Source organism: Canis aureus, chromosome 5 (assembly GCF_053574225.1).
Source record: "Canis aureus isolate CA01 chromosome 5, VMU_Caureus_v.1.0, whole genome shotgun sequence".
Classification (NCBI taxonomy): domain Eukaryota; kingdom Metazoa; phylum Chordata; class Mammalia; order Carnivora; family Canidae; genus Canis; species Canis aureus.
Window position 1 is genome coordinate 62,915,910 of NC_135615.1, and position 17,565 is coordinate 62,933,474.

A 17,565-nucleotide genomic window follows, 5' to 3' on the forward strand; every position below is an offset into this window, starting at 1 on the left:
GCTGGAGACCCAGGAAAGTCAATGGTGTGGTTCCAGTCTGATTCTGAAGACTTTAAAACTTCGAGTGCCAATGGCATAAGTTCTAGCTGGAAAGCAGGTAGGTTCGAGACTTAAACAGAGTCAGTGTTTCAGTTCAAGTTCAAAGTCAGGAAGAGACCAGTGTTACATCTGAAGGCCATCAGACAAGAGGAGTTCTCAGCATTTTTGTTCTATTCTGGTCTTCAGTTGATTGGAGGAGGCCCCCATCCACTTTAGGGAGGGCAGTGTGCTTTACTCAATCTAACAATTCAAATGTTAATCTTATCCAGAAACACCCAGAAGGACACACCTAGAATACTGTTTGACCAAAAGTCTGAAAATCAAGTGGTCCAGTCAAGTTACCAGATAAAAGTAACTATCAGGGGTTCCCAGGTGGCTCAGTTGGTTAAGTGTCAGATTCTTGGTTTTGGCTCAGGTCATGATCTCAGAGTTGTGAGATCAAGCCCCATGTTGGGCTCCATGCTCAGTGGGGAATCTGCTTCCCCTTTCCCCTGTGCCCCCCTCCCTGCTCTCACTTGGTGTGCTCTCCCTCTCTCTCAAATCAGTCAATCTTTTAAAAATTTAACTATCACATCATTTTATTAAGAACTCTCATTCATTACATCAAGAGTAGTAAGCCTACATGTCTGAATCAGATATTTCTTTCTCATGTATCAGTAGTTTTTCTGGAAGACTTTGCCTACTTCATCAGGATTTTGGGGTACCTATATAATTTAGCCTTTTGAACATAAGAATATGAGAACTAAGATACTGAATCAGTCCTGGAGTCTAAGAAGATAGGTACTAAGGGATGTATTTAGTCAAAGTACAAACAACACTCATCTCTCTTGTCATTATGCAGTGACTCCTTTGGATTCAGTGTCTGCAGTTTGTCATCACTTCTCCTAAGGAAGTAAATGTATTCTGGCCCTGCCCTCAGGGAACATGTACATTAATTGGGAAGATGTGTTCACGAAAAGTTAAGTAGTTATTCAACTGTTAAATTACAATTTAAAACAATGTCAAGAGATTGTACCAATCATTTTTATTTAAGATTTTATTTATTCATGAGAGACACAGAGAGAGGCAGACACATAGGCAGAGGGAGAAAGAAACAGGCTCCCTAGGGGGAACCTGATATGGGACTCAATCCCAGGACCCCAGAACAACCACTGAGCCACCCAGGCACCCCAGGAGGTATAGTACCAATAATTAATGTAATAGATAGTTGAGGTAAAGAATACTTAGCTGTTTTCTAGCCCCCTTCTCATTTTTTCAGATGAGCTTTTAAGTGATAAAGTGACTTGCTGATAATCTTGTCACCAATTAAGGAAATTCAGAGGAAGGAGAAATTTAAGTGACTCTTCAGTAGACTTTAGGGAAGATATGCCCAGAGCTGGCCCACCTGTCCTCTTGTGAGCAATATGTCTACTTTTTCTAATTTTAAGCTGACTTTCACTGCTTTCCTTGTTTATTGCCCAAAGATAGCCACACAAAACTGCCCAGCCCCAAAGAGAAAAATCTAATTAGTCATGCAAAGCCACTGGATTGCATCCATCCTTATTCAGTTGTATACTCTTGATCCATTCTGTTATGGCCAATCACACAGTAAGAGGGAGTGTTCTGTTTCAATAATGACATCTCAAAGATGGGGATATATGATAACAGAGAGAAAATCATGTGCACTTCTAGTGCAGAGATACATATGCATTTCAGAAGTCAGGAATACACTAACTATAGAGCAGCCTTTTTATATAAGAGGATAGAAGACTTCAGATACAATGCAGAAGCTAAACATTTTGGATTTTATCTAGTAGATACTAAAGAGACATTGTAATAGTTCATTTTCTTTTTTTGTAAGGGTTTTTTTTTAAAGATTTATTTATTTTTTTTTTAATTTTTATTTATTTATGATAGTCACAGAGAGAGAGAGAAAGAGAGAGAGAGGCAGAGACACAGGCAGTGGGAGAAGCAGGCTCCATGCACCGGGAGCCCGATGTGGGATTCGATCCCGGGTCTCCAGGATCGCGCCCTGGGCCAAAGGCAGGCGCCAAACCGCTGCGCCACCCAGGGATCCTAAGATTTATTTATTTATTCATGAGAGACACAAGACAGAGAGGGGCAGAGACATAGGCAGAGGGAGAAGCAGGGAGCCTGATGCGGGACTGGATCCTGGATCCTGGAATCAGGCCCTGAGCCAAAGGCAGACACCCAACCGCTGAGCTACCCAGGCATCCCAGTTAATTTTATTTTCTAAACAGTATATTTATCACTCAGAAGTAACTTTCAAAGTATAGGAAAGTGTTATCTAAATTATAGCACCTTAAACCAAAATGATTCTCAACTGGGGGAGATCTTGTCCCCCAGAGGACATTTGGCAATGTCTGGAGGAATTCTGGATTGTCACTCTGGGAGGGACTGCTACTGGCATCTAATAGGTAGGGGTTAGGGTTGCTGCTAAACATGCTACAATGCACAGGACTCACAGCCTCTTTGGCCCAAAATGTCCATAGTGCTGAGCTTGAGAATTCCTTCATTCATGGAACCATGTGTATTGGCAACATCACTAGCATCTCGGTGGAATTGTTCATTGCCTTTGACTAAGACAGAATAAAGAACTTCAATTTAACAAAGAGGTTTAGCGAAAGAAAGAACTAGGTCTCTAAAATATCCAACTAATTCTAATGTACACATCTATTTTTTCTTTTATAGTAAACTAGAGTTTTTTTCTTATTATTCCTGGGAAAGTAATTTGTGTTACTTTGCTACCGACTGCTACAGTCTTGACTACCATTCCAAATGTGATTTATTATAATGGTTTAAGATGCTTTCTCAAATGTGTGAATATCATTTAAAGTAAGCAACTGCTATAAGCAATGCTTTATGCCTCAGTAGCCCTTAATCACCTCCAACATGCTTTTAAAAATTCTACTTTTAGGATAAGGTACTAACCAGTATATTATGTTAATAGGTGATATTTAGTTTTGTTAAATTATTTACCAAATAGAGTAAAATAGTTTAATCTGTAAACTTAGGAACAAACCTCAAAAGATCATCATAATCATGAATTACCATATTTTCTAGTGATTATACCAGTTTTTCTCTGTGCTACTTTAACATTCATTCAATATGAGACATGGAACCTTTTTCTTTAAAGATTGAAAAATTAGTACAAAGAACTCCTAAATATACTTCACGCACATTCACCAATTGCTAACATTTTATTACATTTATCATTTCCATTGGTTCTCCTATATATGTATGCGTGCACCTGTGGATGTATATATACATACATTCTTGAATTATTTCCGAGTTGCAGAAATCATGCTCCTTTACCCTTAAATATTTCATGATAATAATACAATACTGGGGGATCCCTGGGTGGCTCAGCGGTTTAGCGCCTGCCTTCGGCCCAGGGCATGATCCTGGAGATCCGGGATTGAGTCCCGCATCGGGCTCCCGGCATGGAGCCTGCTTCTCCCTCTGCCTTGTGTCTCTGCCTCTCTCTCTCTATCATGAATAAATAAATAAAATCTTTTTTAAAAATAATACAATACTATTTAATATGCAGTCCCTATTAAAATTTTGCCAATTGTCCCAGTAGTATAATTTATAGCATTTGATTAATCTGGTCCAGGATCCAATCCATATTGCACACTGCATTTAGCTTTCCTCTCTCATTAGCCCTATAATCCATAATGATGGTTTCAGCCTTTCTTTATGTTGAATCTTTCACATTAACATTTTTTTAAAGAATACAGGTCATTTGTATTGTATAATATCCTTCAATTTGGATTTATGTGCTGTTTTTCCTCTTATATTCCTTTATATGTTATGGTGGGAATACAATAAAAGCAGTGTTGTGTCCTTTTCAGTGTATCATGTCAGGAGGCACAGGGTGTCATTTTGTCCAATGATTGATGATGTTAACTTCCATTAAGGTGTTGTACCACAAAAACTTTTTTAAGCTTAAAAATCCTTGTGTCTCATTAGTTTCTTTCTTTACCTCTTCTTTAAGAACTGCTTCAGGTAGAAATCTCAGCACAGTGATACATAGCTCTCATCAGAAGGAAGGTATTATTGAATGGCTCTTATGTGCTAATAAGCACATCCTATGTAATATGTCCTCTAATATCACAATTCTACATTCATTAGCATCTACTGTGTGTCATAAAAGAAGCCTTTCCTGGCCTCAAAGCAGTCACAGTCTGCAGGGGAAACACAATCAATGCATAGTGGTTAGCACTAGGAGAATGGAATGCACAGAATGCTATGGGAACATTCAGGCAGGTACATTAGGGACCCTCATCAAGGAAGACTTCCTAAAGTCAGTGAAGCTTGAGCCAAGTGTTGAAGATGATTAGGAGTAAGTAAGGGCCATGGAGGGATCTTTAGAGTCAAAAGAATGATAGCTTAAGAATTAGAGAGAATGTGGAACATGGCTCTTTCTGGGAATTCAGAATGGTTTTAGGATGGGCTACGTTATGGCAACCTGAGGAGGCTCAGGAGGATATGCTGAAAAGATAGGCATGTCCTGAGCATTGAGGACTCCTTGTATCATCTGAGAAGGTTGAAGTCTATCCTAAAGTTCTATGAGCAGCCAAAGGGAGGGGGAAGATCACTCACTCATTAAACAGATCTTTAGCATTTGCTGCGTTCCAAGCTTTTTTCTAGGCGCTGAGAATATAGCAGCAGAGAAGTAATCCTCTTGCTCTTAGGGAGTTTACACTCTTGAATTGCATTTTAAAAGAGCATGCTATCAATAATGTAAAGAATAGATTAGAGGCACAGAGACTAATTAAAAAGTAATTAGAGAACCCTACTCTGTGGTTATCCCCACTTGATAGATTTTTTTAATTGCCTCTACCCTATAATGTCACAAAAGTGAGACCAGAAGTAGTGTCCTAGATAAGTATCATTTATGCCAATTACACTGTGAATCTGAATTACCTGCTACGCTGTATAAGCACTTTAAGATCACGCAGTTTCTTTTTTTCATAATTCAGAATCTCACAGCTCCTAGTTATCTCTTAGAAATGTTGATCCTTAAAAGGAATCTAACAGATTTCCCAGGACTTAGACATATTACTTGGTTCTTCCTCTTTTTTTCATGTCTGTGATGTATAATTAATCATAGATTACTTCATTTTGTTTCATTTCATTTACAACATTTATGAGCTTCGCTTTGTCAGAGTGAAATGCTTGTCCCCTCCTTTTCTTTCCAAAGTGGCATAATTAGTGTTAGCATCTTTTTTAACAGGCTACATAAAGTTTAGTGGCTGGATTAAATCAAGTCATTAACATAATGTGCTACCCAATTTGCCCCTATCTCTCTTCGTTTCCAGGACATCAAAGTGCCACAGAGCACCAGTGTAATTGGGCCTTGCTGGCCTGTCAGATTCCGTCAGCCTGATGACTGCTGCTTTTACTAAAAAGCTTCTAGGCATGATAATTAAGGGGGGAGAGGGGGAGAGTCTGAGAAATGTAAAACTTTGGACATTTCTCTATGAATATTTTATTAATTTGAATAATCAGAAGTTAACAGTATCAATTTGATGTATAATACATTGATTAAAAGCCTTGTTTTAGGTCCTTAAAATAGACATCAAAACCAAAAATTTGCATCTGCCATGGCATTAAAAAAAAGTAACAATCCTTCTTGCAAAATGTTTGTAGTTTTATCATTTAAGCAATGGAGTCTTCCATTTTCACAACAAAATGTATGGCCATCAATTCACAGATTTCTTAAGGTGCGCCCACAGGTAAGAATGGGAATTCACATGCTGAAAGAGCAGTGGTCTGTTCTGTGCGTTGCATATTTACATCTTCCTCTGTTTCTACTAAGCAGTTTTGTAAAAACTGCCATATTTAATTGGACTAAATTACATTTCTACTTGGGAACCAGGTCCTCTTGAACAATATGAACTGGCATTCCCAGGTGATTGTAATAATGATGTTTTAAGGATTTGAAAGGCAAAAATGCATAAAGCAACTCACTACTTTTAGAATTCATGTATTAAAAAATATTAAATCACTTCAGAATCAAATATGAGGGCACCTGGGTGACTCAGTTGGTTAAGCATCTGCCTTCGGCTCAGGTCATGATCCCAAGGTCCTGGAATTGAGTCCAATGGTCAGTGGGGCTCCCTGCTGAGCAGGGAGCCTGTTTTCTCTCTCTCTTCCTTCCCTTCTCCTCTGCTTGTGCTCTCTCTTGCTATCTCTCACACACACACATAAATAAATAAAATATTTAAAACAAAAAGTGAATCAAATATATCCTATCAGTGGGTAAAATAAGTCCCTCCCAAATTTTACATATAGAAGCTTAAGCTAGATAAAGTAGGTTTCAAAATATATTTTAGGTAAAACCAGAAATGTTGGATTATTCTCCTGGTAGTAACCGCTTCCAAAACTATTTTTTAGGTTTTGCTACTTAATTATCTCTTACTAATATACTATGAACATCTTTCCAATAGCAGTATACTCCATTTCTTTTAACATATACATAATATTCCATTGCACAGCTATACCATATTTATTTAAATAAGCCCCTTTTGGGAGAACCTTAAGTTTCTACTAGGTTTTGTTAATACAAACATTTCTGGTTAAAATAACAATGTATAAAAATTCCCCCACTTCCCCACATCACACCTTTGCCAAATTAATGGTTAAAAAATTATACTTCACTGATAATTCCATTATAAAGAAGCAAAAAAGGGGGAATATTTTATATATATATATATACACATATTTTTATATGAGCATACAGACACACCATTTAGGTTTACATAAGCAAAGAAAATGTCTGGAAGTGTATAATCCAAACACCATTCATTAGCAGTGAGTTTCTCTGAGACATGGATCAGGACAGGGGTGAGCAAACTATGGCCCATGTGTCAAACCCAGCCCTCCTTTTTTGTAAATAAACTTTTATTGGGGATCACCTGGGTGGCTCAGAGGTTGAGCGTCTGCCTTTGGCTCAGGGCGTGATCCTGAAGTTCTGGGATTGAGTCCCACATCGGGCTCCCTGCAGAGAGCCTGCTTCTCCCTCTGCCCGTGTCTCTGCCTCTTTGTGTGTCTCTCATGAATAAATAAATAAATAAATATTTTTTAAAAAAACTTTTATTGGAACATAGCTATACCCATCATATGACCTGCAATGCAAAAAATACTGGCTGGCTGACCCTTTCCAGCAAAAAATTGCCAACCCCTGAGTTGGGAGAAAACAAGGAATTTTTTATACTTTGCTTTTAGGATTTATATTGTTGATTACTTTTAATAATGAGTGTAGATTGCGTCTAGAAAGGAAATAATTTGTAGGCTAATTATGCATTAAAATGTTAAATAACTAAAGAACAGTTTAATATTAATATCGTGGAAGCTTTTTTTTTAAGATTTTCTTTTTGGGGGGAATCCCTGGGTGGCTCAGTGGTTTAGCGCCTGCCTTTGGCCCACGGGATGATCCTAGAGTCCCAGGATCGAGTCCCACATAGGGCTCCCTACAGGGAGCCTGCTTCTCCCTCTGCCTGTGTCTCTGCCTCTCTCTCTCTCTCTCTCTCTCTCTCTCTCTCTGTCTCTCATGAATAAATAAATTTTAAAAAATAAAATAAAATATTCTTTTTTGAGAGAGAGAGAAAAAAGTGTATAGGAGCAGGGGGAAAGGCAGAGAGAGATGCAGACTCCCCCTGAGAAGGCAGCCAGGAATTGGTGGAATTAGGCCTCCATCCCAGGACCCTGAGATCACGACCTAAGCTGAAGGCAGATGCTTAACCAAGTGAGCCACCAAGTTACCCTTGTAGAAGCCTTTTAATAAATATCTTAGAAAGGGTCAACAAATGTAGGTTCAATCTTTTTTGGTTTAGAGCAGTGGTTCTCAAAATGTGGTCCCCAAACCAGCAGCATCAGCATCACATGAGAACTTGTAAGGATGCAAATTCTTGGACCCCACCCCAGACCTCATGAATCAGAAACTCAGAGACTGGGTCCCAGCAATCTGTGTGTTATCAAGCCTCTCAGGTCATTCTGGGGTATGCTAGAGAGAATAACTTTAGGGAAAAGTGGTACTACTCACTGTGACTGCACACGGGATCACCTAGAGAGTGTTTTTAAATGCCAGGGCCCGGCTCCATCCGGATCAGCTAAATCCAAATTTTGTTTAAAGCTCCCCCGGTGATACTAATGTGCAGCCAGAATTGAGAACCACTGTACTATAACATCTGTTTTCAATGATGGTGAGAATGGAATGGCATATCAAAATCACCTGAAATTGAGGGTAATTTTTAAAATTCTCTCCTTCCTTCACATTATTGCCATAGTAAGCCACAGTTAATGATGGAAATGTGTCATATCCCTCAGGTGCATTAGGACAGGAATAAATATTCCAACCATTGCTTTAGAACATGTGGTAACAAGCTTCTGTAATTTGCTGACCATTATAGGTGCAGTAATTTACATGGTATATAAGGGATACCATGACAATATTCTAAAAATAAGTATTCCTATCCCTAGCACCATTTGTTTCTCCATTATGAACTTTTCAATATTTATATATTTGTTCAATATAGGTCTTTCACAGAGCCTTTGAGAAAAGATAAGTTACCGCCATTGATAAAAGCTGAAGTCTTTTTGGTTTTGTTTGTTAAAAACATTGTTATCTCAACAATTTGAGTGTCTCTTCACTCTTATTTCTCCTAAAGAGCTATTAATTTGTTTTTAAAAAAAATAAAGAGCTGTTATTTTAAAAAACCAAAGACTTTTCAATCAAAACATGTGCGAAAAAAAAAAAAAAAAACATGTGCGAAGAGCAGATATGATTCCTAATAAGAATTTTTTGGAGTCTAGTGTGAGTTGAGAGGACTTTTATTTGAGTTTTTGCAATGACTCTGCCCACCTCCAGCCTGAAGAAGGGAAGTTGTAAGAATCACCGTTAACCATTGCTACCTCACCCCACTTACATGTGGCCCTGTAAGTGCCAACAGTGAGTTTGACTGTTTGAACCAACATTTTGAGCTTTTTTTAGAGCTCACCCCAATTAAAATTTTGTTCTTAAAGGACATAGACATAGATCATCACCTTCCATTTCTGTTATGTATCATTTTGCTATAAACTACCAAGTTCTGGGGTGCCTGGCTGGCTCAGTGGTTGAGTCTGGTTTCTGCTCAAGGCATGATCCTGAGGTCCTGGGATCAAGTCGTACATCGAGCTTCTCACAGGGAGCCTGCTTCTCCCTCTACCTATGTTTCTGCCTCTCTCTGTGTTTCTCTCTTAACTAAATAAAATCTTAAAAAAAAAAAAAGTACCAAGTTCTACCTACCATGGCTCCTAAGAGGTAGGCTTTATTTGTATTTATTTACACACACACACACATACATACACATTTTTATGGTGATAAATATAATACTCATGTAAATTCATGTAGCCATTTGGGGAGTGATTTGAATTTCTCATATCTGTCACTTAGCAATTCTTCTAAGAATCACTCACATATACAGAAAAACAAAGGGATAGACAATGCAACAACAGTGTAATAACAAAAAATTGTGATCAACTTCATTATCAGTAGAGAAATAAGTGAACTATAGATTATATATGCATTATAAATGGAATTCTGTAAAACAATATGAATGAGTTAGATTTTAATTATAAACATGAACAATCTCTATAGTATTGAGTGAGAAAAAAACACAAGTTGCAGAATGGTTAACCACTAATTATAGAGAACGGTACCACTAATATAAAATGTAAAAACAGAAAACAGCACTGTACACATGTTGTAGAAAACATTCAGGCATGTTTGGGAGTGATACACACCACCTTCAGGATACTGGTTTCCTCTGGGGGAATGAGAAAGGAGAGAAAGGAACTAGGAGAGGTGGGGGCTTTACCTGCATCTGAAATGTTTTAGTTCTTCAACAGTAACAACAAAAAAGTTTGAATCAGACACAGCAAAATAGTAACATCTGTTTAGGATGTTGAGTATTTGAATATGCCAAATTATTTTCTATATAATTTTACAGAAATGCTTAATCACTGTAGAGATTTAGAGTGAAATAAAACTCACATGTAATCTCACCGGAGTTAAAGTTAAATCTAATTGACTGAAACAAGTTGCAAAACCTTTATCATAGGCCCTTCTCAGTTAAGGAATACTATGTTTAAGGGCTGTCGGGTATAATTAATTTTTTTTTCTTTTGAAGATTTTATCCATTTATTCATGAGAGACACAGAGAGAGAGAGAGAGACGCAGAGGGAGAAGCAGAGGGAGAAGCAGGCTCCATGCAGGGAGCCCGACGTGGGACTCGATCCCAGGTCTCCAGGATCAGGCCCTGGGCTGAAGGCAGGTGCTAAACCGCTGAACCACCCGGGCTGCCCCGAGTATAATTAATTTTTAGGACTCTAACAATTCAGCTCCAGTGTGGTTGCTCTGATGGTGAAAACCAAAGAAGAATTCAACATGAACCTCTGAAGTAAAACAAAAAAGTCAAGCATGCCAGTAAAAGCTTAAGTAAATACTATAGAAAAAATATGGCCTAAAACGTGAATTAACATCAGTCAGGAAGCAATAGTGGCATTGAGCCAAAATCATGAGAACTATAACTTTTTTTCTCTGCAAGTAATACTAGCTGTCATCACATCTTTAGATCATTCAATCACATGATATGTGGTGTCCATCTATACAGACAACAAAAAGAAAGTTGCTTGCAGTTCCTATTTGAGTGACTTCTATGACTTCTGTTTACCACAATCAGAACTTTTAAATGCTCTTTTTATATGCTGATGTCAACATCTTGCTAACTAGGAAGTTAATAGGCCAGTTGGTGAAGGAGACAAAAAAAGTAACATCATACTTAGTAACAAACATTCACACATATAGAAAAGAAAATGGGAGGGATACCTGGTTGGCTCAGTTGGTTAAGCATTAGACTCTCGATTTCGGCTCAGGTTATGATTTCAGGGTCATGAGATCAAATCCCAAGGCGGGCTCCCCACTCAGTGTGGAGTCTTAGGAGATTCTCTCTCTCTCCCTTTCCCTCTGCACCCCCACACCCCCACATTCATGCGTGCATGCACTACCTCTCTCTCACACACACACACACAAAAAAAAAAAACAGGAAAAGGCTAAAGCCTATGTATGCTGTGTGGCAAACTTACCATTTGTGGAGGCTACTAGGGTCCTGCCAAAGTAGACCTGTCATGTTCTAGTGATTCTGATCAGACATGATTATGCATCTATCTGCAGAGGCTTCGCTTTGTCATTTGAATATTGTTATCCTTTCCAAGTCTCCTAATGGAACTTTTTTTTGTTGTTTTATTATGAAAAATTGAAACATACAAAAAACTTGAAATAATAGTAACCTACCATCTCAATTGCACAATATTGGCCTGTCTTTGAAATAGCCTTACTTAACTAAAATCTAGAACGACAAGATTTCTGTATATTTTTCAATGGCTATTAATCGCCAACCTACTGAAACATGGGAGACACAATATTTGTGAAAAGAGAAAATACTGGGGATCCCTGGGTGGCTCAGCAGTTTAGCGCCTTCCTTTGGCCCAGGGCATGATCCTGGAGTTCCAGGATCGAGTCCCACATTGGGCTCCCTGCATGGAGCCTGCTTCTCCCTCTGCCTGTGTCTCTGCCTCTCTCTCTCTCTCTCATGAATAAATAAAATCTTTAAAAAAAAATAAAAGAGAAAACACTAATAATTGAGCTTCCTCTATGTCTGGCAATATGCAAAAGATAATGTGAATATGTAAAAGATATTCAGCCTCCCTTGACTCTGTATCTTTAACTGATTATTGAGAGCCTACTATGTGCCAGATAGGATGTTAAGTAGAAGATTGGTAAGAGACAGTTCTGGCCTCCAGGAGCTCACAGTGTGAGAGAGGCAGGTAAGTAAAGAAATCCAGTATAGGGATCCCTGGGTGACTCAGCCGTTTAGCGCCTGCCTTTAGCCCAGGGTGTGATCCTGGAATCCCAGGATCGATTCCCACATTGGGCTCCCTGCCTTGAGCCTGCTTCTCCTCCCTCTGCCTGTGCCTCTGCCTCTCTCTGTGTGTCTCTCATGAATGAATAAATAAAATCTTAAAAAAAAAAAAAAAAGAAATCCAGTATAATGGGACTGAAAAGTACAATGACGGTCCAGTGGAGGAACCAACTTGCTCTTGAAGATTAGTAATGCTATCCTGAAAGGACAGTATGTATGGCCCAGGGCCTAAAATAAGTAGAATTTTGTCTAATAGAGAAGATTTTTCAATGCCAAACCTGAGCTATATAAATAGCACACCACTGGTCCAGGAAAACAGCAAGAATGGAGGTTAATAGTTTTCAAGCAGAGGTGATACCTGATTTGTTTTTAGAGAGAGACTTTGGCCACAAAAAGAGTAGTTGAGGCTGCCGACAAGGGATTAGGAGCAAGAGTGCCTCACCTCTCTTACAGCTCTAGAGTATATCCACTTAATTTTTGAGTCTGTACTACATACCACACCAGTGATACCATATGCAAGATAATAGTTCCTGTATCACTGAATTTACAGCCTCATGCCGTCCATCTGCTTATAGTTCTGCCAACCAGTTATCTTTTATGATTCCTTCTGACTTCTTCCTTGTTATTCTAGCAAACTACATTTTAATACTAGGAAGCTGTTGAATTAGTTCTTCCATCAGATCAGATGAGAACCTAAAGAAATTTCTCTAGAAATAAAAATGAGAAAATAAACCACATCCTATTTTATCTTTATATCCCCAGTAGTGTATACAATGTTGAAATATCATAAGCTTTCAATAATTTGATGAATCATTGAGATATTTAGGAAGTAAAATGAACAAGAATGGGTAATCTGTAGGATGATGTGGGTATGAAAAAAGAGATATCAGAAGTGACTCCAAGGTCTCCTGGGCTTAGGTGACCAGGGAGATGGTGATGTCACCTGAGATAGGAAACACCAGAGGATGAATGAGCTTGGGGAAGAGGAGAGAATTTGAGTTCATTTCTGACACTAAGTTGGAGTTGTCAGTTATGCAATTGAAGTGCTTCCTAACCTTCAAAATCTTTATATATAATCTAGTTGAACTTTTGATTCCAGAGGCAACACTACAACCAGTATTTTTCCAACATTGAAAAATAAATTGGCTGGTCCCAGTAGCCAAAATATATCATGTTTGGAAAATTCTTTATCCAGAGCATGCTTCCCTAGATATATATGATTTGGAAAACATATCCCCTTTTTGATGTATTTTAACTTGATTCATGTAGCATAAAAAGAACAAAGAAATGACAACTAATAACTTCTATCCATAATATTAGAGAATTTAGAAGGACATAGGATAGAGGTAATGAGATTAGGGTGGGATGGGGGGGTAGTGGATAACAACAAAAAATTGGACGAGAAAGGAGATGTCATCATGTGAGGAATTTTAAAGCTCTTTTATTTATTTGAATAATGTGGGTTTTCTTTTGGTTTGTTTGGTATTAATGTTTTGATTTGTTTCTTTGGCTGTAATCTACTTTCATTTAGAATTATATTTTTGTATATAGCCTTACTTGACAACCTAAATACGTTCTTACAATAGTGTAAGTTTTCATATGAGGACTATAAACAATATATTATTAATAAAATAACCAACCCATTAAGTAAATTTTATTCCCCTGCTATTTAAAAGTTCGTTCATTTCTTCATAGGGTTCTATGATAAACAACTTTAAATTCTTCTTTTCACAATGTAGAAATAACCATGTATCTATCTCTTTTGCCTTTTTATGGCTAATTTCCTTTAATTCTTTTGTGCGGGCAAACAAATGTTTTATAAGAAGTTACTATTTTAGCAATTCTGAGTTTGTCAAATTACAACTCATGTAAAAGGCTTAATTATGCATTGTGCTACATTTGAAGCAGATTTATAAAATGGGTGTTCGTGTGTGGTATTTTGACAACCACCATACATTTTAAGGAAAAAATAATATCACTTAAAATATTTTCTTTACCATGTTAGTCTTTGGCAAGCAGAGAAGGGCTTTTCTGAAGTGAGGTTAGACAATGGAGCCAACTTCATTTTTTATGCACGTGAACGGAGAGGGCTTGAGGTTATTAGTTGAAACCGAGTAACCTTTCCAGGCTTTCATCTCTTTCTTTTCAAATTTGAATATGAAAAGCATATTCAAGTCAAAGACCATCACTTTAATGACATTTGGCAGTCATTTGATTTATTAGGTTTTAGAAAAAATTTTCCTTTAAATATTTCATCATACTATGCTAATCCTAGTAATATTGCCAGCTGCAGCCTTGTACCTGTATTAGTGGAGACAGAATGGTGTGGAATTTTCTCTGTCATCCTAGTAAAATTTCCATGAATCTACTGAATAATAAAATAACCTTATTGAAATATTCAGATTTGGGTTTTTAGTTAAAGTGTCTTAGAATACATAATAAAAGAAAATGTCTTTTGAAAGAGTGGGGTAAAATTACTTCATCAAATATTGAGGGGGTTTGACAGCAATAGAAATTGTTCTTTATGGGGATATTTTTACAATAGGATAATTATGCTTTTCAGTTTAATTAATTATATCATATGCTTTGAAATATCTAAGTAATCACTGTGGTGAATTTACACACTGATTTATGTTTGACAGTGAGTTCCTAAAAGTTGGTCCTATAGACAGGTTTTTGTTTCAGAATTTTCTAATTATTATTTAAAGCTATACAATTTACATTAGCATGCTTCTGAATTTAGTAAAGAGGAATTTAGTAAAAGGAAATGAAGCACAAATTTAAAATTGTAAAAACAAACAGGAGTTATCTTGGTGTGATCTAATTTTTAAGTCCGTCTGTTTGTTTTAAATCATTACTCAAGGAAACATGTATGGTTCATATACTGATGTCTGTGATACCAAAATCTATTAAGTAAGGATTGAAATGAAAATTACACAGTAAAACAGATATATTTTTAGTTGTTAATTCTGTAAAGATGAGATAAAAAATAAATTGCAAGGAAATATATGGTAGATTAGATAAAAATCTTGTTTCTTTTGTTTGAAAACATTACATATTGAATGAAATATATTATGGCAGAATATACAAGAGGATGAATTTTAGTTTCTGCTCTAGTTAATATGGATTCATATAGCTACATTTATTAGCATAATAGCTATAAAGTATTCAACAGGCTTTGATCTCTGAATAACCGAAACTTTCTCAGGTACTGTAGATTAAATAAAAGCAGTGATAAACATGTACTTCATTACATAGTTTGAAATAAGGCCAACTGATACTTGTCATTCTGAAAGCAATCGGAGATGAAGATCTCATAATCTTCGCCCCTGATAGACTACTAGTGGGGTATTTATAGCCTCAAATGTAAATCAGGAGACTATTGCCATGACACTGTTAACTTCAAACCCTGGGGCATTAGAATCTCATTCTCTCTCTCTCTGTCGTGAATAATCTATCATGTATAACTATACAGTAGTGTACAATGCGTTCCAAAAAAGAAACCCATTGGCCTTCATGTTTTATTTAAAATTTATACTGAAAAACAATAAAGAGGTTTTTGCTCATTTGTTTTATGTTACTTTGTTGTTTTTTTGTTTTGTTTTGTTTTTGCTCTTTAAACAGCCATCAGAAAAAATTCGGATTGAGATCATAGCTCTAAGCCTTAATGATTCTCGAGTGACTGCAGATGACACTATCCAACGGCTGTTTGTTGAATGCAGATTCTACAGTCTTCCTGCTGAAGAGACACCTGTGTCACTTCCAAAACCCAAGAGTGGGCAGTGGGTCTACTATAATTATAGCAATGGTATGTATGGTTCCTTTATAACATAGACTTTTATTTTTGTCTTATCTGTGAAGGTAACTGCAGGAACAGGGAAAAAGTATAATTCTCTAATGTTCACATAAAGTCATGGAAGTCTCATCAGAATGGATTAATAAAAGTTAAAACTATAGCATAAGGATTAAAAAATTTTTTTAAGATTTTATTTATTTATTCATGAGAGACACAGAAAGAGAGGCAGAGACACAGGCAGGCTCTGTGCAAGGAGCCCAATGCAAGGACTCAATTCCAGGAATTCGGAATCACACCCAGAGGCAGACGCTCACCCGCTGAGCCATCCAGGCATCCCAGGATTAAGAAATTAAATTTGAAGTAATACTAAAGAGAAAAAAAAAATCTCTCTAGATGTTCCTGCTATATTATAGTATCAACAGAAAGTAATACTAAAGAGAAAAGGAAACAATATCTCTAGATGTTCCTTCTATATTATAGTATCAGCAGAAAAATGTCACCTCAGTTGCCAATTGAATTGAATCAAAAAGTATGGTATTTCATGGGGGGAAAAGTACTAGCTTTTTAATCATATGATTCAAACAATTTAATGACCTAATTTTTTCTATCTTTCTGATCAATGTTATCAGATGGATGTTTTTACAATATATGTATGTGTACATCTCTCCTAGTGTCTATATGTTCAGGATTTTAATTGAGTGAGATAAATTCTTAGAATACCTTTTCATGGTTTAGCCCACACATGCACTGATAACTGGAGGCAGGTTTCCTCTTTGAGAGCTTTCTCTATCAGCTAGTTGACATCCAAGTCGGACCCAACTGGTACCCTGTAAATTCTTCAATCAGCCAACTTTAAGATGTTTTTAAAAATGGTATATATCAATGTATAATTCAAGAGGAGTAAAAATAGCATATCAATCTGACATGACCCTATGTTAAAACTGCTTCCTAAGTTCTAAAGCCCTATATTAAAACATAAAGATGGAGTGTTGCATTACCTTTAGCCAAAACAGGCCATCTTATGCTACTTGAACACTGATATTTTTTCTCACCAGTTTTATAAATTGTATTTTAATTAACATGTGTAATTGTGCTATTGATTTTATGTATACCATGCTACTGATTGATCATACAGTAAGATTACAAATGCTCATGGTTACTTGTGTGTGTATGTACGTGTAGGCACATGTGCACACACCTGCTATTTTTGGAACTGTGGTCCAAAAATTAAGACAATAATCATGAGTATCCAGAAATCTGTTCCAGTCTTCCCTGTATCCACAATTCTTATTAGTTATGTGGGTAAGATGTTTAGATTTCATGGTATCCTATTTTCTTATCTGTTGAATAAGGTACTTTCTTAGATCCCTTCCAGCTCAAATTCTATAATTCTATAATGACAGATAGGTTGAGAAATCATATGGGAAATAAATAGTGTGGTCAGAACAAGAATCTGATTCTTCCTTCCTTTCACTGACTTGATATAACAAATATTTCCAAAAATACATTCTCAAGCTTCCTAGAGATCTTTTACCTGCAAAGTTTCAGAAAAGTAAACCATAGCAAAATATTATTAGTATTGAAAGAACTGATTAGACAGCTAATTATAATGAAAATACCATACCCCAAGAAAAGAGACAAACTCTTCTGGCTTTTGTATTATTCTTTTTTTTTAAAGGTCGGCAGTAGAATGTTTGGTTGGACTGACAACAAAATTGCTTTTTAGAAATTGTACATTGAGAAATTTGGCCCGCTGCACAACAG

At 36.8% G+C, this 17,565-nt stretch overlaps 1 protein-coding gene across 5 annotated transcripts in view; it reads left to right on the forward strand.

Annotated features, from left to right (window-relative positions):
- RPGRIP1L (RPGRIP1 like) overlaps positions 1 to 17,565 on the forward strand; it is a 105,402-nt gene that overhangs the window by 62,320 nt on the left and 25,517 nt on the right. For 4 of the 5 annotated variants that reach the window (XM_077898402.1, XM_077898401.1, XM_077898404.1 and 1 more), the window contains one exon: positions 15,630 to 15,813. In XM_077898402.1, the coding sequence (XP_077754528.1) occupies positions 15,630 to 15,813 (184 nt within the window). Of the gene's footprint in view, positions 1 to 880; positions 989 to 15,629; positions 15,814 to 17,565 lie in introns of those variants that run through there. The other variant, XM_077898406.1, reaches the window with a different exon arrangement.